This window comes from Callorhinchus milii, unplaced genomic scaffold, assembly GCF_018977255.1.
Source record: "Callorhinchus milii isolate IMCB2004 unplaced genomic scaffold, IMCB_Cmil_1.0 Scaffold4, whole genome shotgun sequence".
Taxonomy (NCBI): Eukaryota; Metazoa; Chordata; class Chondrichthyes; order Chimaeriformes; family Callorhinchidae; genus Callorhinchus; species Callorhinchus milii.
The window spans coordinates 9,692,449-9,716,833 of NW_024704745.1; the positions used below are offsets into that span (position 1 = coordinate 9,692,449).

The 24,385-nt window shown below is 37.7% G+C and overlaps 1 protein-coding gene across 3 annotated transcripts in view; it reads right to left on the reverse strand.

Moving 5' to 3' along the window:
- Positions 1 to 24,385, reverse strand: part of senp7 (SUMO specific peptidase 7) — a 38,836-nt gene that overhangs the window by 10,366 nt on the left and 4,085 nt on the right. Inside the window, exons 2-14 of one of the 3 annotated variants that reach the window (XM_007895762.2) lie at positions 20,730 to 20,807; positions 18,809 to 18,928; positions 18,015 to 18,136; positions 16,913 to 17,125; positions 13,195 to 13,310; positions 11,264 to 11,382; positions 10,223 to 10,592; positions 8,373 to 8,560; positions 6,931 to 7,095; positions 3,383 to 3,416; positions 1,865 to 2,026; positions 1,326 to 1,585; positions 717 to 850 (exon numbers count right to left, since the gene is read on the reverse strand). In XM_007895762.2, the coding sequence (XP_007893953.1) occupies positions 717 to 850; positions 1,326 to 1,585; positions 1,865 to 2,026; positions 3,383 to 3,416; positions 6,931 to 7,095; positions 8,373 to 8,560; positions 10,223 to 10,592; positions 11,264 to 11,382; positions 13,195 to 13,310; positions 16,913 to 17,125; positions 18,015 to 18,136; positions 18,809 to 18,928; positions 20,730 to 20,789 (2,063 nt within the window). In that variant the 5' untranslated portion in view covers positions 20,790 to 20,807. Of the gene's footprint in view, positions 1 to 716; positions 851 to 1,325; positions 1,586 to 1,864; positions 2,027 to 3,382; positions 3,417 to 6,930; positions 7,096 to 8,372; positions 8,561 to 10,222; positions 10,593 to 11,263; positions 11,464 to 13,194; positions 13,311 to 16,912; positions 17,126 to 18,014; positions 18,137 to 18,808; positions 18,929 to 20,729; positions 20,808 to 24,385 lie in introns of all 3 variants that reach the window. The other 2 variants (XM_007895761.2, XM_007895763.2) reach the window with 2 other exon arrangements.

Genomic DNA, 24,385 nt, shown 5'->3' on the forward strand with positions numbered 1-24,385 from the left:
GGCATTTATGTTCCTCAAACCGCAGTTGAATTACCATGTGGTAATATTGATCTAAGACAGGGTGCATGTGTGTGGGGCAATGTGCACTATGCAGCAAACTCACTGGTAAAGCAAATTAATTTGTATAGACAAAATGCTACTGTATTCAGTTAAACGAGTTTTGCAAATTTGTCTAAGTACCCTCATATATTACTGCAATGAAATTCTAATTTACAAAATGACATTGTATTAAAATACAAAATTAAATAGTTTAAATTTTGATAGTCATTTAAAAGCGTATAAGGACACATTTACCAAATTGTAACTGAGCAACACATCTTAAGTGCACGGACTTTCAAACCCAGCACGATCCACAAATGCTTTGAATCACAAATGGATGGCGCTTCAAACCTGGATCCACTCTACTGACAATTTGCATCACGTTATTTGCATCACTTTATCACAGTAAATTTATATTCATAGAGATCACAAATGTTAGCAAATCTACAGATGTTATTCGGTTATTCAACATGAATGTTTCATACACTTTTCGATGGGGGGAACTGGACTACTGGGACTCTAAACAAAAGAATGCATAACACATTGGGTCTCTTTTTCAAATGCGTCCAAATTATTCTTATGATATTGGCATAAAAAACATAAAAGCATAAAAACATGATTATCCTTTAGGGAAGCTGGTTTTGAAAACTAGATAAAAACACCCCTCCCCAACATACTTTGTAACTGGTCCACTCTTCAGTATTTGCCTCTGCTTATCTTGCTTTGGCATAGTCGAACCTATGGACTGGTCTTTCCTTTGTATGTGGCATGAAGTGTGATTATTTGGCTTCATTGGATTCACATTTTCTTCCTATTGAAAACAAAACAAAAGCTGATTACCAAAAATAATACAGACTATATTGACTAAGAGTCAATGTGTTTTGAAGTCCTTTGCTTGGAACACTGATTTATGCACTTATCTGTTTGAAATAACTTTTGACAATCGATAGGGCCAACAAAACAAATTACAGAACTGGTCAGACTCTTCCAATTGTGATCTCAATACCCCCTGATCCATTTCACTGTTAAAATGTTATCAATTCTGTTTATAACTACTCATTTAACCTGTACCTCCTCCCTGGGTAGACGGTTTAGTAACTATTCTCTACAGATCCTTAGCAACACTTTAAAAACAGACTAAATAAAATAAGCCAAATAAATAAATAAATGCTTCATTCAAAGTTGGAACTAGCTCCAACTACCTTTCTTGTAGCACCATAATTTGAAGAGATCCTATTTTCCTGTCTAAAACCAAATTCAGCATAAAACCACAGACTGCAAGTCACCTGAAATAAGTGGGGTTCTTGCGATAGAATCATCATATCAACCTGTTGTTGTAAGGTTTTGCAGCAGGAGGAAATGAAAGAGCTCTTCTCCGAAGGAAACTCTGCCAGTAACTGACAAGCCTCTTCCAATGGCACCATGTCACACAAGTCTGCAATTCCACTTCTTGCCCCTATTTCAGTCATCACCCTCTTCAATATTGTTGCTTCGGTTATTTGTAAAGGTTCAAAAAGTTGAATGAAGATAAACTCATTGGATTTGGCTGGAATGAAAAAGAGTTGCAGTGGAACCATTCTTGACAAAACAAAATCTTTCCTTGGATAGTTAATTATCTCATCATGATTAAGCCAGGAACTTAAGTCTGGGTTGGAAAAAAAAACATCAAGGTTTCTACGCTATCCCCAAATGCATTTAATATAACACTATTGTACAATAATTCATTTTATTGGGGAAACAAAATGAGATATTTAAAAACAATGCTAAGGAAGCCATGCATCCCTATCCATTTGGGCCTTTTTTAAAAAAAACAGGACACACTTACATTCATGTTTCGCAAGAGTTGTTTGCAGCTGCTCGTAGATTTTATCTACATAATCTGCTGCCAACCACAGGAAAATGACTGAGTGACATTCAACGTCAGACAGCCTGTTCCACACACTGTATTTCTTTAATTGAGAAGTATCCAGTGATAATGAATTCAAAGCTGCATAAACAACAAGGATAATAATCAAGGAGAAGAGAAGACAAAGAGTTAAGAAAATGTGTACTGGCTGGGAATGCTTATTAGTTTTAAAAACAGAAGATATATTATACAGCTTGTTCTAAAAGTATTTTTTAAACATCAATTTAAAACATAAAATTGTATCTGACTGACAGAAACTTAGTCTTATTTGTTTTTAAAAGATAGCACACTGTTGCAGCTCTAGAGATTATAAGGCATTTCCAATCTGAAAGACAAGCAATTGTATTTAATAACTACTGTACCAACCTAGATTTGAGTTTATGCAAGTTTTCCTGCTACAGAAACATTACCACCATACTTAGGGTATGAAGATCCCTGCTTTCTCTCTCCCACCTACTCTGAGACGTGATCCTGTGTGGCGAGGGCTCTATAAGTGCAAGCTGTTGTTGTTATTCAAATGATCAACCTGCAATGAACTTTCAATTAGCTGGGGAGGAACGCCCTTCTGTGTCTCTCACGTCACTCACCCAAACAATAATCAAAAGCCCACCTAGCAAACATCATTCCATGAGATCAAGTACACTTCTAAAATTACTGCACTTTTAAACAAAACAATTTAAAGGCATACATCATATACATGGCTTCTCCTATCTATCCTTCTCTAATAAGAAAATAGGGAGAAGTGCTAGTAAGCAAAGTTTCTCACTTGACTGTGGAGAAAAGGTGCTATTATCAAATAATCTTAGTGAAACATCTGAAAATTGATTCTTTTAATAAAAATTTCCCACAAGAGTCTACTCAAGTGTGCTTTGCATACATTAACGTGATAATGTCAACACTAGTTTTGCAACCATTAAGAAAATCAGAATTGGTTTAACGTACTGTAGTATGATCTTAAAATGTCCTACTAAAATCTGATGTTCCCATGAAACACTGTATGCAATATTTGAGAGATTTATTTGGCATACATAGATGTAAAATCAAGAGCAAAGTTGAAAGCCATACTGGAAAATTAGAAATCTGCCAAAGTCTAGTTTCACATTAGAGAAAACAATTTTAAAATTAAAAGAAAATGTTATACGGTGAATTCATATTTAGCAGATTAACCCTGGTAATTTACAGATGAGCATGACTTTAAGTATCCAAATCTCAGTTAATACACAATGCAGATGGTCTTCATCAAAATTTTAAAGTGAAATTCAGAAGACAGGAAAAATCTGTAATCCAAAACTACGCAATGAAGTTTTATTACACTAATATCCACTTCAATATAGCTTATCCTGAGATACAAATACATGAACTACTTACTTACTTCAGAATGAAAATTTTCATTTTATTTTTAAATCATATCCCATACATGTACTTTGATTACTTTACCTGAGAAGGATATTAAAATATGTTCAGGTGCAAACTGTAAGAAAATTTTAAAAAAAACTGTTAGGAAGTCTATAAAAAAACAAAAATTAAGATACATTAATAAATCAAAAGCCTTGATTGAGAAAATGCTTAAAATTAGCTCCTGGAATACGATACACTGAATTGCATTCTATAGTTACCCAGCAGACCAAGAAAGCTAAAAGCAGACTTTTATTTCAGATATTGCAACATAAGTAATATGGTAAATCAACTGTATCAACTGTACAGCTCATTCCTAATATAGGACAGGCAAGCTCTCAAGTACAAATGATGACAAAACAATTAATCAATGATTACAGTATCTATTGGCCAAATAAAGTCCTATATATTAGGCGCTGGTGGGGCAACTGAACGTACTAAGTATTGCTTGACCTCAATACGTGTAAAATAATCTAAAGATGGTTATGAGGGTCCCAGAAGCTGATAAAACTTTAGCACCATAAACTCCAATTTCTTTTCAGAAATAATTCATGAAGCTAATCGCTTTAAACTTCATCTTTGCCTTTGTAAAGTGAAACTAAAATATATATATATTGGATTCAGGACTATTGCATTACAATGTTTTGGTGCATGTGTTTAAGATGAGGAAGGACTGGACTTCCTGATGGGTCAGTGAAGAGAATTCACATTGTACTGTGTTAGGGTATTCAGGCTTCCAAATTAAATCCCTGGTCTGTGCCGATTTAATTGTTGTAGACAGGTCAGTAGCAAGCACTACATTTTGATGATCTCTGCTGGAAAATAGATTCAGTGGACACTGACACAATATTTCAATTTCTGATCAAAGAACACTTTTCTCCAGTGTGAGGTAAAGATGTTTTTCAAATCTGCCTCACATAACATACAATTTTCAAAGAACTATGGCTCCGATTTACAGAATTTATAATATACTTGCATACAAAAATACAAGTGAAAATGAAGTGTTTGCACAGGTAAAACACAATAATTGCAAAGTTTCTTCAACTTTATTTACTCTGGTTGAAAATATACTCTCAGTGTAAATAGAATGGGATACAACTAGCCATGAAATAACCCCCTCCACAAACTAAACCAATTTATAATTTTGTCTAGAGTCACACTGAATAGGACTTGGAGGGACAAATGATTACTTTGAAGTAACATTGATATTTTGATAATGAATCGAAACTAAAACTTTTTTTAAGTTGTGCTGAGATTTTTTTTAAAAAATGAACCACCTATTTCGCCCATAAATTGAATTTTTTTAAAAAAAAATAGTCGCTCTACTTCCCAAGAGAACAGAACTGACAAGTGTTATGCAGTGTGCAAATTATTTTCTATTTCATCTCATTGTGCCAGCTGATTTCAAGAAAACTGTAGAACTAGAGATCATTTACGGTCAGATCATTGGCTGTAGAGTATTCCCAAATCACATTTGTTTTCATCATTGAAAGTAGTGAGGCTTGAAAAAATAGCTTACACTAGCTTTTTATGTCTGTGAAAAGCGTGCTTTGCTTCTGACCTTTCACAAGTCCCTGGAGATTGACGGGAGTATGTTAATATTTAAAATCTACGCAACGGCACCCAATTAAAGTTATTTGATTAGTTTCAAAGAAATTCAGATGAGGAAATATAAACTTTTTTATATAACTCCAACCCAAACAAAATAAAGGCAAACAAATCCACTAACAAACAACAAACAAATAAACAGCAAGGCTGCTATAGTGCAATTTCATGTATTTGAACGGAAACACTAATTATCAGTCATCTAAACCATTTATTGCATTGACTTAGCCTGGGAGCTATCATTATGTTCGACTATAATTTCAAACTTTTAAAAATTGAACGGCTTCGAAAGGGGAAAGCAACCGACTTATCTCCTACAGATTATGCAAGGTCATCAACTTAAAGCTGTGAACATGAATCATTTATTGAAATGCTTGGCTCATGCACAAGCAAAACAGCACTATGTAAGAGTAGACACAGCTAGAAAATGCAAACAGAACATTGTGAAAGAGTAGTTAGAAAGCTAATGTCACTATATGAACCTATACTTCAGAGTCTACCAGGCAAGCAATATCACATTGTGAGGACAGAATGGGTTTGGTCTTGTTTGGTGACATGCCGCAAAATTCTCGTCAAAGGCCCAACAGGCTGCCTTGCAACAGAGCTTGAAAACATGACAAAACTATGTTCAAAACTCAAGCAGACTGATGTGGTGGATTTGCAATTTGTAGTCCTGATGTTCCTTACAACGGATGCCCCACCAATAAAGGTAAGCATGTGTTACCTGCAAGAGTTGAGGCTGAAACAGAAATCCCTGAAATGTATGATCTGAGGAACACTACTTGAGAAAGAATTGCACATAGCCAATATATTGTCATTGACTAGAATTTCATCCTTCCCTGGAGAATCCTGGCAAACCAGGTTCAATTGCAGAGATTTCATGAACAGTTCAGCATTTAATGATACATGACACTAGTGATAAAGCATTGGCAGCTGCTGCTATTAGAACACAAATATGAAGGAAGCGTCTTGTTGTGATGGATTCCTTGTTAAGTCCCTGAAGGACAGCAAATTTATCTTGGAAGATTGACCTGCATGGAGTTCAAAACAACGCATCTACAAATGTTTGTGTTGGACTACCTCCAAGGGGCTCAAGCTCCTGAAATGTTCGGCACATTTGAACAACTATATGAGCTACATCTAAAAATAAATTCCTATAACCCAATCTTCCAGCTAAGGGGTAGTAAAGTTATAGTACATGCAAGGATACAAGACCATGACCACCAAAGATTCCTAAATGGACTTCGGAAAGAGAAGTTTGAAGAGGTGCATCTTGTAAGTAAACCTGAGACACCTGTGTTTACAAGGCATAAAGCCAATTGGAAGCAAGCATCTTTGAGATGTATAATGGAGAGGTGGTCTCCTAGACACACACCATGGGGGTTAGCATTTCACATTTTCTTTATTGAACATAGCTACAAATGACAGATCATCTGGATCTATCACCAGTACATTCACTAAGCTGCAGTCTAGTCTTGAAGATGGTAACAGCTAATCACATTAAATGCAAGGCTAGACTGACAATCTCAATGACATTTTGAAAATGGTTTATTGGATTGTAGTCAATAATGAGGTTATACTAAGCCAGAAATGTGGCTGGGAACTGACCATTTAGATCCTATATAGGCAAGGGAAGTGTAAGTCAGTGCAAGGTGGGTTCAGTCTATTCCTCCCTTGTTCAGTTATAAGCCTAGTTTATGCTTTATAATTGTTTAGGTTAGATAATGGGATTCTGTGGAGTTTTTTTAGGGGTGGGGAAGAGAGGGAGAGAAGAAAATGGAACACGTGCAGAAACAATAAGAAAAGGCAACCACCACCAGAAGAAGTAGAGATTGTGATAACTAGGTTAGCATTGCTGAGCAGATCAATAAATTTTGCCAAATTACCTTAATTTTGCAATCACAAATCCTGGAACAATATGCCCATTTTGATCCCAATTCCTGGTATAAACAATTATCATTATTTTGTTTATGAAACCAACTTACCACAGCGGAACCTGGTTTAATTCCTTCATTTCCTCCCATATGTAAAGCAGTAAACTTTATTTCTAACGTTGATTCCATCGTTCCACTACTTTCACAAGGGGAGTCATCCATAGTTTGCGTTGCATCATCAATGGGCTTATTCTGCTCAGGTACTTCATCTGGATACTGAATAAAAGTACATAAACCAGAATATCAGAGACAAAAAACTAGCTAATTTCAAATTATTGTATCTAATTTTGTGGCAGTTAATGAATCCGTGACATTAGACAAGCATCTTAAGCAGGTAATCTTAGACTTATTATCAAATCTGGTTTCTCCAATGGAACCTTTGCATCCCTTCCAATGCTAAACTCTTCCAAGTAGATCAGTTTCCTCTTCTATGTCAAATATCTTTACTCCACAATTCTTTATGTAAAGTCCAAATCTTGTACACTGCTCCCATTACAGGGGAGGATCTTCAAGCATCTCTTTTGTAAATAGTTAAAAGATACAGGAATACGCTTGAACTCTGTCAAGTGGTTTTCAACATGTCGCTTTCATCCCTCCCGTGGCACATTTTATTTTCTTTCTCCAGAATCAATGCTATTATGGCCATTGTCCCATTGAACTTCACTTTGTTCCTTCCAGATCCAATTACATTGTTTTCCATGCTCTACCTCAATACATTAAAATGAAAACTCATGTGTACAGAGTCCTATTGTATTTTACACAACTACAAGAAAGTGGAACCACTCACCACCCTCAAAGACATTTCTCCATTTACAAAATAGTCTTTTAAATAATGTAGCAATCGCCCAACCACTATTTCTTGATGTGTTCAGTTGCCTTTTTTAAAAGTAACCTTTGATAGCAACTTACATATGGATGCAAGTATAATAGATGTGGCCCGTCAACAAGATTTCCCTCTCCTAATATTATTAAAACTGTAAAAGATGCTCTCAACATTTTTTAATTTATGAAAAAATTTCAATGAACACTGTGTAATTATACTACATATGTGGCATTTGAATAGTAAACATGTGTCCTGGAAGGTACAGGGCAAGTAAAATCCACCCGTATCCTAGTTAATAATATCTTTTACCACCATTGAAATATCTAATTTTCGAGGATCTCCCAAGGCTGGGCTGTGAAGTGCCATGAACGAGAGAGAATAAGCTGTGCACATCCTGGAAAGGCTTCATTTACTTCAAATAGGGCCAGTAATTTCGGCTACCCTGAGGATAGATCCCAAAACTCCTGTCCTTGGAAAACACAATATTGGCTAGCAAACCCACCCACTGCAATGCATTTTCAGAAACGTGTCTGAAGAAAATCGAAAAGGGTTACATTTTAAACAGCAGGCTGTCTTTTTTCAACGTGACGTTATTTGGACGAGGGATTAATTCACATTATAAGTGCATATAAACACAATGTGCTTCACTTACCACAGAGAAAATAGTTACCTTTTCATTTGTGGATTGCTCCTTATTCTCTGGCTGTCGTGGTGATGCAGTCACAATCTCTTGGTTACAGCTCTCAGTTGACAGGGATCTGCGCCCCAGATTCAAGCGCTTAATTTCTGGAGTTAACTTTGTCGATTGTAGAAGAGACTCATTTTTATCTGTATCTTCATCATCACTGGAAAGAACAACTGAAAGAGACCATTAAAAGCCAATCATAATACCTTATTTCACTGAGATTTCTCAGAGATTCACAGAATTTACTGTGAAGTGTGACTATGTATTTTGTAGGTAAATGCAGATGCCAATTAACTCACAGTAATGTCCCACAAGCAGCTATAAAGTGAATGACCGATTTTATTTGGAGGGGGGTGAAGGATTGTTCAACAGAAAACTGGGAGAACTCTGTTCTCCTTTTACAATAGTGGGAACTTTAATGTCCATCTGAAGTAAGGAACCTGCAACAATACAACAGACCTTGAGCATTGAATTGGAGTATCAGCTTAAAATATGAGTTCAAAGTCCCAAAGTTGGACTTGAACCTACAGCTTTCTGACTGAGAGGTGAGAGTGCTACCAACTGAGCCAGGCTGACACCCATTTGTTGGATTGATAAACTGTCCAAGATGCTGCCCAATATGGATTAGTATTGTTTATTTAGTATGTTTGCACTTTTGTGCGAAACTAAGTGAACCTCAAGGCTGCAAAATATTTGGCAAAAGCATACCATAACCTTCTATTTTAAACAAAAGTGAAAACTTTATACAGCATTCTGGAAACTCAGCCATGATACATAAAACTATATTTGGTTTTCAAGTTTAAAATAAATCAATTAATTTTAAAAAGTATTTTTAAATCCTGACAATTAGTTTGCTATTTAACTAGACAGTGATTTATTATCAATTCTCAATGAAGGTGATAGAAATCTGCAGTTAAAAATGGCATCAAATATTGCAAATAAACTAAGACTTTGTTTTGTGTCACACTAGTTGATAGACTATTCACTTTTTTTTTAAAAGCTGCCATTGTGAATCATCAACTTTAGAATTAAAGTTAACATACTGTATTTTGTTCATTTAAGTAGGCAAATAAAAATAATTTGGAATCTGGCCAAATAATAACTTGCCTTTCACGTAGGATAACAACTCAAAACATTTGAGTGGAAATCTATGCAAAGTGGGAAATATGGCAGTGGGGGGGGACTGAAGGTAGTGTTGATGAGGTAGGCTTTAAGAAGGGTTCTGAGACAGAAGAGGGATTTGAGAATGGAGTTCCAGAGAGTGGGGCCACAGTGCCTGAAAGCTCAGCTATCAACAGGTAGGGTGTAGGGAGCAAGGATATGCAGTAGGTTTAAGTTTGCTGAGTACAAATAGTTAGTTGAATAGTAGACTGGAAGAGGTTAGATGGGGCAAAAACAGAGGGGTTTGAAAGTTAGACCAAGAATCTTAAAGTCAATCCATTGGGAGACAGGTAAAGATCGGGGGGGGTAGGGATTGGCATGTAGAGCTTGGTGTCAGAGAGGTATGACTAGGCAAGTTTTATACAGGTATAAACCATGATGGGATCTGAATGTTTGGCTGAGCTGGAAAAATCAACCTGAAGTCCAGTGAGGAGACCATTAGAGAAATAAGGTCTGGAAGTGACTAAAGCATAAATATTGAGTTTGGGCTACAATGGAGGTTGTTGGGGGGGAAAAAATGTCTTGGTCAAAGTCTAGATACAGGAATTAAAGAAGAGCTGACGAACGAACAAAATGCCAAAATTTTGCACTAGTTACAAACTGGACAATAAAAACAAAACAAACTTTGTGTAAATAGCTTCATGAAGTACCACCAACAGTTGAATAATACCCACTTGGTTCAATTGAAACTGGTGCTGGTTTCAAGGTGCTAGCTTGGCTGCGCAAACTGGATTCAGTTTTAAGTTCATTTGATAAAGAAATGTGCGGATATTCCTTCCCATTAATCTTCCTATCAGGCGTTGTCATTTTTGATGGGCTTTGATTGGGTAGCTCTTGATTCCTGCTATTCGGACTTTGTTGTTTAGTACTCGAGTGTGACAAAGATTGTTCATGCTGTACACAAGACTCAGGTTTGGATCCCTCCGTAGAAAGCTCCTTTTCTTCACCATTATTATTAAACAAGCTAAAGCAACAACAGTTTTCAGTTTGCTTTTTGCAGCTTGGACAAAAAATCTGTTTCTTTAATGAATCCTCGCCATTTTTCTGGAATCAAAAATACAGAGTTAAAAAAAACCTGGATTATCCCTTTCAATTGATTTGCAGCTATGATCATTATTAGGGCATTAAGCATCATCGAAACATCACCAATCACATGAGCAGTGACGCCCTACGCATGGATCATCAAGTCATGACCGTCTGTACTTGTTCAGTGCGACCTGATAACCCAGAAACCCGTTGGTAATCCTTAAGGAACCCATCTTATAAGCAAACGCACGTTATAACAAAGCAGGTTATTACCAGTAAATTAAATTTCAATTCATGCAATAAAAGTGATAGTGCTCAGCGATTAGAATAATTTTTATAAATAACAGAATATATTTTCCATCAGTGGTTTCAGTTACCATGCTGAAAATCAAGTGACTGGGATTTCACTAGTTTTTGGAAAGCTAACAACATTTCCTTATATATATATATATATATATAAGGAAAAGAAAATATATATATAATACCGTTTAACGTATATAATATATATATGTGTTAAAACGGTTCTTTTCTGAATATAAAACCACAAATATAGTCACTACTGCCAAACTCTTTGGGTCATCCTCCCAATGTGAAGGTAAATTTATATTATATTAAATAAGTTGCATGTTTCTACAAAAATGCGCTAACAGTTAGAAATGAAGGTATTACTAAAATTCCTGTCGACCAACCTTTGAAGGTGAAGCACTGTCAGCATCGCTTTGGCTGCAGTGATCCTGAATCGCTTTCCGCAACCTTTTGTTCCTAGGGCTTGAAAGAGGTGAATCGGTTGATGGATCTGTTTGGAGATCTGTCACATAATGGCTTTCATTAGTTGTTTTCTGTTCACATGATTTGTTTCCACCTATTATTTGTCCTGTTCTACAAGCATCTGCAATGTAAAAAACAGCTTTTTTAAAAAAATTCTATGTACACTTGTTATTGTTTGTTTCGTCCACAAAATATAGTCAATTCACTTTACAGTATATTCTGTGCAGCGCTTTGAGATATCTCAGAGACGTTATACGAGGCTATATCAAAAGCAAGGATTATTATTATATTATATTCTAACATGACATCATTCCTGCTAAATGAGGATTGAAAACCGGGAAATCATGGATGTTTTTGCCTTGTCTGAAAATCTGAAAATTTTAAAGTAGGGAGCTGAAACAAAACAAATATTTCTTGCACCCCAAGAACCAGAGTAGATTTTTGCATGAAATTATCTTGGTACAATATACTCCAGGAAACATGCACAATACCAAAAGTCATATAAAACTCAGCTGCTTGCTACTAAGAACTATGTAGAAAAGTTGGTGCACAAAATCAATAAGCAATTAAAAGAAAAATGCATAAGCTAAATAATATTTGAGAAGGTATTTAAGGGTTAAATTGCACCAACACTTAAAGCCAAGCAGCGGGTGGTACAGTAGATTAGCATACTGTCCTTTAACCTCCAGCATTCGGCTTAAATCTAATCAATCATTCTAATACAAGAACGCTAAAATATCCCAAGTGGAATTATTGGGTCATAGACATAGTTAATGGTACAAACTTTCCATAACTTAGTACAAAATTACCCAAGATAGATAATGCTCAAATACAGAACCTGACATTGGGCAGTGAATTAGTTGTAAACTAGTAAAGGGAACTTTCCTTGCATTTGAAGTATTTTAAGATGTTTTGATGTTGTATGTGCTAAATTAAATGCAATTAGTTATTTCGCAAAGTGATCCATGAATATTAGCAGGAATACAACAACTTGCACTTATATAGCACCCTCCACACAGGATAGCATCTTAGAGCGCTTAACAGTGACGGAGCCTGACTCCGAGTCGGGAGTGGGGAAGTGGCCGTAAGCACGGTCAAAGAGGAAGGATTTCAGGCAGGACTTCAGACCTTCAGAGAGGGGGCAAGGCAGAGGGATTGAAGGAGTGTGTTCCAGAGTTTCAGGGCGAAGTGGCTGAAAGCACAACCTCCGATGTTGGGACGAAGGGTGCGAGGGTCGAGCAGGAGGCCGGTGGTGGTCGAGAGGAGTGCCGGGTGTTGGACTGGGGAATGAGGAGGTTGGAAAGGGAGGGAGGTGCCAGAGAGTGAAGGGATTTGAACACGAGTGTGAGGATCTTGAAGTTGATCCGTTCAGTGATGGGAAGCCAGTGGAGCCTGGCCAGAACTGGTGAGATGTGGGTACGGAGTTTGGTCTGAACAAGTATGCAAAACACAGATACATTTGTGTTTGACAATCAATTTGTTGTAATATAGAACCTGCCAGTTCAATCTGTCCTTTCAATTTTCTCTACATACTAAAGAGAAAAACAATGGACCAAGTTTTCTTCTTCCTCTCCATCCATCCAAAGTTGCTGGTAATACTCTCATTCTATGTGGCCTTCTGCTGGTACTTGAGCATGTCTGTTCATTTTAGTGGCCATTTTTCTAGTTAATATTGTTCTTCAATTATGAAGGTTCCCATACCTTCACCTTTAACATAGAAAATTAAATATCAAATGAATGCAATTTATTACCCACATGCTTGTTCTTCTGCACCACATCAATATGCTACAAAACTAGGAATGGGTTTGGAATAAATAGTTAACTTATTGGTAACGAGCAAAATGCTAAATACCTTCAGTTGCACGCTCAGAATTTCTAAAAGGTGATATATGGTTTTCCTTTGGCTTGGTTGAATTTTCATTCTGTTTCTGGATACTGTGCTCTGATCTCCTCTCAGGCTTCACTCCACTGAAACAGAGAAGGTTGATGCAATTTACAAGGCTGATTACATATCTCATTACCAACAATACATACTGCAGGTACCGTGCAATAATGGTGATTCCTAGTTTTCACAACCTTCAATTGCAAGAGGAGCAAATAAATGCATTATTGAACATTAAGGATGAGCAACACTTAATTTTCAGCTTCAATATTGTTTTTAAAAACAGTAAGCCTATTAAGCCACATAATGCACGTATAGACAACGAGTAATACAATTCCATAGTCACAATCCTCTTGCATCTCATCCAAAAGTAGTAATTCTTAACATACAAGCCTGATGGAATTTCCATTTGTGCAGTGATATACTCCTTACCTGTCCACAAAAGCAAATTGCAGAAGGTTACAGTAGTAAAAAAGAAGGAATCTTAACTGACTTTTCCCCTCCACAACCTAGGAGAACTGATGCCAACTATAGCGTTCCAAATACAACCCTGATACCCTGATTAAGATCAGATATCTCGGGGTAGCCCATGAATCAAACCTTTGACCTTCTGGTATATATGCTTAAGTGCATACAAATACCCGGTCTCAACCTTGTTGCTGTGTGATAGTTCTAATGCAGGTTTGCAGCACTCCAAGGCACTGTTGAGCATATACCAGTTAGCCTGGCGTATCAGAAGGTCATGGAGGGGAAAAGTAGTCACTAAGGACAGGGTTTCATTCCATTTGGTCAACTGGGTGTCTGATACATGGGGAAATCATCACCATGCCTAAGAGTATTGAAACCAAACAGATTTCCAGGCATCTCACCTATACATGGAAATTCCAGAGCTGTTTATTGGACAGAATGCACACTCTCTCCCTGGAGGGACACATCCTGCTTACCTAATTCTGGAAAGTATTAAGCACAAGTTGGCAAGAGCCAAGGCTTGAGGATCGAGAGTGTGCGCTGGGATATTGCTTGGAGTCTAACCAATGGTAGGTAGGAACTCCCTGTGAGTTTCCTGGTGGCTTTGTTTCTGTTAACCTTGCTAATCCAAGATCTATCAGGTAGGGTGGTCCCAGCTGGACAAACAGAAGGAAGCTTGCCAGACAGTGCCCGGCAATACCAAGTAAAGACTAATCGCTATTAATACAGTAAAACTTGAACCTTCTTTTGGATTAGTTGCAGTACCCAATTTATGTCACTAGATGGTACTGACGAGCTTCTAAAACTAACATTATGTTTTCAACACATTTACAATTCTGTCGAGTTTTCCATTTTAAATATGAACTGCAAGTTATCACAAAAAAAGGAAATATCCCTACAATATACCACAAGCTTCTTCTCACCTGCCCTCGCCATTAGCCGATGACACTAAAAAAAATTCAGCACAGAAGCGACACGAACCGCAAAACTTCACAGAAGCAGCAGAAGAAAGAAATCCAAAACGGATTATAAACAGCAGGTCCTTTTAGTGCGTTACAAGGCTATGCTGCGATCTCTGGTTCAGATGATCTTATAAACAGAGAGATTAGTCTTCTTCAGGTGTAATGCAATTAATATTTTGAGTTTGAACTTCATTAAGATTGTGTGTTTGTAAAATCTAACTTATTTTTAATAAGTATTTGATATAGCGTTTATCACGTCTTTTTTATTGACTGTATATGTTGTGCGAAACGCGGCAGCTAATTGCGCACAGCAGTGTCACACAAACAGCCATGGATTGAAAACGACCAATTATTATTGTCTTTGTTTTTGAAGGGATTATTATTAGATGTGTGGAGTAAGGAAACATGCCCAAGGTTTCGCCCTGCCTGGAATTGAACCCAGGTGTCTCGCTTGCAAGCCGAGTGCTCTAACCACTGAGCTACAGGACTCCAATTTTATATGGAGAACATCACATAGAAAAATGCAAAAAGGATCAAAATCAAAGCATTCATTTCATTCACAGCTTTAGTGACAAGAGTATATATGAATTTGTATTCGTGAATCCAAACTCCAGGCAATGGCTTCCAGCAACTGTCACCCCAAGTCTCAAAGGTTCCTCATAGGCTATGCTCCAGATACCTGCCTTCAGGGAGGTGGGAGGACCTTTTCAAGACAATTTGTGATGTACCAGCTAATTTGATGTTCTAGAACCAATGGCCCCTTGTGTGTCTGTCAAGAAGTGGCCGCCCAAACATTTGTACAAGTCCAAGTAAGCACGTGTTCATTCGTTAATGTGTTTTCAGTTTTTTTCTTGATTGAATATTTCTTGATTTATGGTAATAAATAAATATTCAATCAAGAAAATTTACTTTGTTGGCCAACCATAAATGAAAAACAGAAATTATGTAATATAATCATATTTTCTTCAGCACTTGTCTCCTCTATCTACTTCAGAGTAAACAAAGAAAGTAAATTACGGGGGGGGGGGGGGGGCGGGCAGAACAGGTTGTTGTTCACGTCTATACCATAATTCAAGTATGAAACAAGAGTGGGTGAAGAGGGAAAGGAGAGAGAAGAGGGAGAAATGGGAGACTACATTGAACACGTTTCAAGGTCCATCTTGAAACTAAAACAGGCCATCTTCTTCTGAAGCCAAAAATGCTCAGAAAGTAATGACAAGCCTCTACAAATTGAGTGGGGCTTAACAATCGTGGCTTGGCACCCAAACTGGTGAGAGCCGAGGTTGGTGGGGAGGGGAGAGAATACTGAAAGCGCAGGCAAAGAGGTAGGTCTGGAGACAGACCTTGAATGAGGTGAGGGAAGGAGGGACTCTGGGATGAAATTCCAGAGGATTGGGACAGGTAGGATATCAGCTGGACCAGTGATTTTAACCAATTTAAGCATTTGTTTGGAACCAGAAGTGTTAGTCAGGGTAACTGGCCCAAGATCCCAGTCACCTCCCTGCTGACCAAGATGTTAGATGGAACTTTCAATGAAATCCAAAGCAGCAAGCATGTTATATTGAAGCCTCCTTGCTATTTGCTGATGCCCAAGTTCCTTGGAAAATACTGCTAATATAAGAGCACAATGCCTTTTCCCCAGCCACAGAGAATGACATTTAGCCTGTCTCAATTAATGCTTTTAAACACATTTGGCTCATTGCTGCCTATAATGTCCTATCTTAGAAATATGTTGAGTTGCACATCAGGATTATTTCTTCTTTAAGAGGTTTGAAATGATATGAGGATAGGGCAGGGCAATAGGATTGAAAGTGCAGCTTACTCTGAGAGCAGACGCGATGGGTTGAATGGCCTCCTTCTGCACTGTAAATTTTAATCATTCTTAAGATTTAGACAGAACTAACTGAACCAAGATCCCGACTACCTGTTTCGGTGGATGTTAAAGAGCCCATGGCACTATTTGAAAAGAGAAGGGAGTTTCTCCCGGGGTCCTGGCCAACAATCCCCAAATTTGAAAAATGGTAATTCACTTCAAATGTTTATTGGACATTTGCTGTGTACAATTGGGTCACCACTTTCATCTACACATTAATTCCACTTCACAGTAAATCCTGTGAAGCACTCCCAGTACAACCCCTGACGGGAAAGGTGGTACACCAAACACAAGGAGTAATTAAGTACAGAGGTTGGCAAGATCGCAATGGTGAGGCCTTACAGGGCTCACGAGCATTTAGCCACTAAATACCTCAAGAACCCACCTGCTGAATAAAATGTTGGATTGACTGGCTTGGTGAGATGTTTTGGTTTCCACGTGGCAATTATCTGTTAGTTCACTTGTTGTAGGCGTGTGATGCTTTGGGTGTGAAGTGTCAGTATTTTCAACATTGCTACAGCCTCTGTTTTTTAGCTGCAGCAAGTGTCGTCTTCCTGAATCTGTCATCAGCACATCTTTGAGTACAATTCTGGCTTCCCTGTTGTAGGCAAAGTGTAATGCAAAGACAATTTTAATGGATTTAGTGAAAACACTTCCAAAATAGGAAAGGTGGATTCAGGAAAATGTAATGGATCTATCCATTAAAAAATGGATGTAGCATTTCAAGAGCAGCAGTCATTGTGGTTTGAGAAGAATCCCAACACAATCATCAGCCAAGGTCTCCTCAAGCAAGGTTTAAGATTACTATATCTGTTCATCGACAGATGGGATTTTTGAGTTTTATAAAAAGTGGCCGAACACACCAAGCATAAAACGAAATCCAATCAAAACAAATTAAAGGGCAATTTGACATACCACAAAGGTGTGAACAAAAATAAGTGGTGAGAGTTGTATGAACAATGACAAAGAATTGGCCAAATCATCAGCGATGGTCTTGTGCTAATTTAAGCAATTCATAAAAGGTCAGTACATTGGCTTACGGAACGGAATGGCATGAAAGATTTAGATGGGCAATTGACAGATTCAGATTTTGTTACATCTACTTGAAATAGATTAATGTCTAACACCTAGGACATGGGTGGCCAACCGCTGTCAACCTATGGCCCGCACCCCAGAAGTGGTCTGAGGCTATCACAAAGCGGCCCCCCCAAACATTTGCGGTAGTCTACGCAAGTCCCTGTTCGATCAATCAATGTATTTCCAGGTTCTCCTTGGTTGAATTTTCTTAATTAATACATAGATCAAAAAGGTTGGCCACCACTGATTTAGGACAAGATCATTTAACCAACTATAGTAAAACATTCATGCTAAAATAGAGACATTACTGGTGTTTGAACATTTGAACAGTATGTTTCAACAAAGCATTGAATAACGAGTAAAACATGCATGAGCAAAGATCTAAAAAGGACAATCAATTGTATTCTTACTTCAGGTGTACTCCATCTCCTGAAAAGCTACGTTTTGAAGGGGAGTTCTTCCTTTGATTATAAACAATCAAATCCTGGTTACTCGTTTTATTGAAACTATTATAAGAAAATGGCCAACGTTTCTGCAAACAGACCACAAAATCTGTTAAGTTTAACATTTTCTAAAAAAAGGGAAACATTCTACTGAATTTCCCATAATTCGAAATTTAATAAACAGAAGATGTTTGCACTGTTACTAACATCTCAATCATCACCATTGAAAGGCCTGAAGCATTCCTATGCAGATCACCAATTACAGCATTTAGGGATTACGGAACTATTTATGGAATGTATGTATTCCCCTTAAGCAATTCATAAATATTTTAAAAAATTGATAAACATATTACAATCTCCAACATCAACCTTCAAAGGAGAATTGGGGTGACATTTTTATTCCCTTCCAAGAAATTCTTATTATATTTCACTTGTATTTATAAAAACTATATAATTTACTTGAAACCAATTTTATGAAATAGCTCATTTTTACAAAATGTTATTGTGGTGCTAAATCTAAACATTTCAAGGTAAACTGAAGTTTATGCATTCACAGCAGATTAAGCATGAATATACTTGTAATTTGTGTGTTTTAAGAAAAGCATAACAAATAGAGAATTATAACAAACTTTTACAACAGGGACAAGACACTACAAATCACAGAAATCGTCATCTTCAGAAGGGAGCGACAAGGCAATCAGAAAAGGGGAGAAAATTAGAGGAGGGCAGAAAGTTTGATACTTAATTTGAGTTCAACTCACATGTGATGTTTTTAAACTTTCAACTCTTGAGTCAGAAAGTCGGGACAACGGAGAGTGCATGTCTACATTATCCATCTCAGAGATCCTCTTCTTCTTTGGAATTTTAAAATTGCCCCCACACTAGAAAGAGAAGAAAATTAAAATGCAGCACTCAAGTGAAGCTTTCAAAAGAAAATACCACAGGTACTTCACAATTTCAGAGGAGTTGACTTACTTTTAACTTGCAACATTTGTAGAAAAAGCACCAAAAATAAAAACAATGGTACCCCCTGTGTATCATGCCAAACAACGTTAAAAGGCAACTAAGTTGTTCCTGGTTTACAACACTATACACTTGGGGAAGAAACAACTGATATTGATTATACAAAATAAATAGTATGTTTCAAGGCCCGAGATTAAACAAAACAAACTTTCTAGAAGTTCTAAATTAATATCATTCTCAAGACAATAAAATCTAACCCGAAATCTACTACAGATTATTATTGCTGTAGTTTTGGCTGGATGCACAAGTTAACACAATTTCGATACAATGCTGTTAAGGGAAACCCTCTCCGTACCAGGACTCACTCTAAGAATACTTAGGAGGGTGAAGAGAAAAATTAATAAGCATTATATACATAGGTAAGCACACTGTAATAACCAGGAAATCACTCATACCTTCTTGTAAACTGTTAAAATTTGAATAGCAATTTACTCATCTGTTTGATTGATTGCCCACAAATATAGTAAATGCACTTTACAGTATATTCTGTGAAGCGCTTTGAGCCATCTAGAAAACGTGAAAAGCGCTATCTCAAATGCAAGGATTATTATTATCTTTCGCCAAGCAGAAGTTATAATTGTGGCATTTATTCTATTTCTGATAATGTGTCCTAGTATATTGATTAGATACAGATGTAAATAATTAAATTGACTACCAGAGTAAAACCCAATATTCTCTGGCAGATGGGGTAGCGAGTGTACTTCACCCGTTGTCATTCCTGAAATTGGGATTCATGCCCTATAGTAGGGTTCCTGTTAACATTTATAGTGGATACATATTATTCCAAGAAAGAACAACTATCACAAGTCCCTTTTATTAAATTTAGAATAAGAGTTAATTGTAAAAATGTGCATCTAGATTAAACAGTTTAGGCACGTGTTACTGTTATCTGCCATAAATAATGTACAACTTATTTTTGAATAAACATTAACATTGACTAACAGACATTTTAGCTGGAATGCCACAATGTTCCCGCAGTCTAGAAACAGCCAGCAGAACACAAAGAATACAATTTTGACTTGCACCATGCAATACAAAAAAAGTCAAATTGTGAATGCAACAAGTGATGTACATTAGCATATTGAATCAGTCTGACTAAAGAGGTTGAGGGTGGAATAAACTACATGCCAGTTCAAACCAACCAGTTCCAACTAGTGCTCTTGCCTCTGAGCCAGAGAGTTCTGGGTTCAAGCCCTCTGTCGCAACTTGAACTCACATAATCTAAGATGACACTGCAATGCAATGCTGGGAGTGTGCCGCATTGTCGGAAGTGTTGCTCTTTAGATGAGATGTTAAACCGAGGTCCTGTCTGCTTGTTCAGGTGGATGTTAAAGATCCCATGGCACTATTTGAAAAAAGGAGGGAGTTTCTCCTAGTGTCCTGGCCAACAATCCCCCCCTCCCAAATAAAATTAGTCATTCGCTTCATAGATGTTTGTGGGACATCACTGTGCTCAGTTGGGCTGTCATAGCCACCTATAAATCCAGTTTTTGGGGGTACGCTATTGACCAGTTACAATGAAACAAATCACAATCCTTTTGGCAATTCATGTACAATTTCCCCCAGGAAAGCATTGAACAAACATGGAGGACAGCACAATACAGTCAGACAAAAAGTTATGGTCTAAACTTGAGTCAAAAATAAAGTAGCACTCAGTACCTTCAATGTCTCTGCTCCACCCTGGCCAATGGGTTGAGTTGTACTCTTATTCCTGTCCATTAGGGCAGTTTTAGGCTCCTGTGTAAAAGAATAATTTCAATAAGTTTCCAGTAATGGTCCAAAAATACCCCTGTACACCTCACAAGTGAGAGATCTGGGTTCAATTCCCGGCAGGGTGAAATGTTGGGCAAGTTTCCTTACTCCACATGCCTCTGTTTACCCAGGAGTAAGTGGGAACCCGGTTGTTAGTCGATTGGCGGATCGCTTTTCTCGGGGTAATAATTCCTTCCAAAAAAAATAATAAATTGGTCACTTCAATCCATGACTGTTTGTGGGAAACTGCAGTATGCAATTGGCTGCCACGTTTCGCCCATAAAATAAGCAGTCAATTCACGAGAGTATATTCTGTGAAGCGCTTTGAGATGTCTCGAAGACTTGATAAGGTGCTATATCAAATGCAAGGATTATTATTGTTATTATATAACAGTCACTACTATACTGCAAAATTTAAATAATTTGAAGCACTTTGCAACAGAAACTTGATAACATAATAATAATCCTTGCATTTGGTATAGCACCCTATCACATCTTCGATATGAAATGACACGGCAGAAAAAGGAGGAGTAATGTCTGCATACTAGATGATATTTTTAAGAAACAAAAGTATTATACTTTATTATAATTATTAACAATACCTACATTTGATATAGCACCTTTCATGTAAGGAGGACAAAGCGCTTCATAGGTTACACTGCAAAGTATAGTGACTGTGTATTTTGTGGGCGAATGCAGCAGCCAATTTGCACACAGCAATATCCCCAAAACAGCCATACAATGAATGACCAATTTTATGTGAAGGATTGATAGCCAGGACATCCTCTGAAACTCTCCTCTTTTCGAATAATGCAATGAAATCTTTAATGTCCACCTAAACAGACAAATGGAATTCCAGTTTAAAATCTAACCAGAAGGACGACACCTCCAACTACACAGAACACTCCAATACTGCTTAAGAGTTTGAAGTCCCAATGTGGGGATTGAACACACAATCTTCTCACTAAGAGAGTATTACCAACTGAGCCAGACTGCCCTATTGAAGGATCAAGGTGAAATGATTCAGCTGCTGATTTATGAGAGTAGTGTTTTGTGCACTGAAGGTGTGTTAATGAAGAGAGCACAGAATGATTAGAAAAGCAGTAGATATGATTACAAGATAAGTGATAAGACAAAATAGAAGAGCCCTGTAAAAACACGTCAATGATAAAAAAACATTAACTACAGCACAAATTAAGTGATCAAAAGGAGATTACTGTTAACAGCTACAAAAATCACCTTATGTTCTTGACCAAAGCAAGGCACTGAATGTTTCTAAATTCAGATAAATTGCTGATTTTTTGTTCTGTAACAGAAACATAATGAGACTACAAAGGTTAGGCTATTTTGACTCAATACACTAAGAACAGAAACAAGAAAGGAGGCAGCATGTGAAAGCAAATAAAAGAGGCCAAAAGAAAGGGAGATTTGTGCTCTATATTCATGTTTTTTCCCCATGTATTGGGCAACTTGCATCAGTTGCATATTGTCTATTCAAATAGGTGTATATATGATTTAAATAACACTCGGCAAACATTGGAGATAAAATCCTGTTTGTACTCAGTACAGAAAATGTTTCCCCACATGCACAGAATATCTTTTTACTAGTGAAATACAATTTAGTAAATAATTCTTCATTGAGTGCAACTCATGTCCTAAATCACCTCAAGCAACAGATACATGCCAACTGAAACACATATGGACAGGCAAAAATATCGTTAACAGTTGCATAGTACAGATGTGGTTTCCTGTGTTTGCAACGAAAAAGTGGAAGCCCTCAAATTGCGAGCTTTCTAAGATAAAAACTGACTGACTAATGCAATGTTGTAATTTATAATTCAAGTAGATCACACACAAACAAACAAACTCATCCACAATATACAGTCAAATCATTTTGCACGATATTCTGTGAAGCGCTTTGAGACATTTCGACGATGTGATAAGGTACAATATCAAATGCAAGGATTATTATTATGTTAATAAAGCTTTCGTAGATCGGTAAGTCAACATTTTCACCAAAGAAAGAAAATCTAAGCCAAATATGTACAAGAACCCTTTACAAGACAGAAGTGGGATTGAAGGTAAACAAACTGTATCGTAACAGAAAAAGGGCACTGACAAACAGGAAGCAAAAAAAGCTGCAGAGCAGATAGGAACTAATGTAGTCACTATTCAAAAACAGCACTATTCAAATTCAAAACCTGCACTATTTGTTTCGTTTCAAGTATGATAACCTCACAATCAGAAAAACAAATAACTGAAACACACAACCACACACACCACACTGGTGTGAAAACAGTCTCAGAAATGAAGCCCACCACCTGCTCCCTTGACCCCCATCCCCACCGCATCCTTAACTCCCAGCTCCACCTCCTGGCCCCTCTTTTAACCGACATCATTAATTTCTCCTTATCCACAGGCACTGTTCCTACCCTTCTGAAAACAGCTGTCATCAACCCTATCTTCAAAACAATCTCCGTGGACCCATCACTACTCTCCAGGTAGTGGGACCCATCACCCCATCTCCAACCTCCCATTCCTGTCCAAGACCCTGGAACGAGTTGTCGCATTCCAGCCTCACTCTTTCCTCTCCCGCCGTTCCCTCTATGAACCTCTCCAACCAAGTTTCCCTACTGCCCACAGCACGGGAACAGCCCTGGTCAAAGTCACTAATGACATTCTGTCTATCTGCGACCAGGGCTCTCGGTCTCCTTGTCCTCTTCAACCTCTCTGCTTGGTTTTATTTGCTTTTCCAATCAAATAAAACCAAACATTAACAAGAACAACCAGTATTTATACAGCACTCGTCATGCAGGTCGAGTCCCAGAGCGCTTGAGTTATCCACTTCAAATTTCAAACGGTTTTGTCATTGCCAAGTTAATTTGGTGCTAAGTTGCATCCCAGAATTCTTCCACAGAGACTAGAGAGTACATGCATACACAGGTTGGGAAACACGATTCTACCCTCAGCTTATCCTGGGAACCCATATAATTAAAAAGGTAGCAACAGTTCTACTTGAATTGATTCAATTAATTAAAAACTCTGCCGCACGGATATTCACCCACATGAAAACCCCATCACACTAATCCTTGCTAGACTCCATTGACTTCCAATTACCAAATGGATCGATTTCAAGATCCCCTCACTCATTTTCAAATCCTTCATGCCCTCACACCTCCCTGCCTACCCGAATCTGCTTTCCCCCCACTCCACCACCCGTTGCCTCTGCTCGGCTGTCGCCGGCCTCCTGTTTGTCCCTTGCCCCCCCCAATATCAGTGGCCATGCCTTCAGCCACTGCACCCCGAAACTCTGGAACTCTCTCCCTCAAACCTTCCATCTTGCCCCCTCCCCACTTTCAAATCCCACCTAAAAATCTTCCTTTTTGATCGCGCTTACGGTCACCTCCCCCTGGCTCGGGATCAGACTCCACTACTGTCAAGCTCTCTGGGACTGCGTGAAGGGAGCAATATAAATGGAAGTAGTTGTTGTTGAAGCAAACCCTGTTATTTACAGGAGGCAGCACGTGAAAACTAAAATTCATGTTTTGAATAGTGTTTCCCAT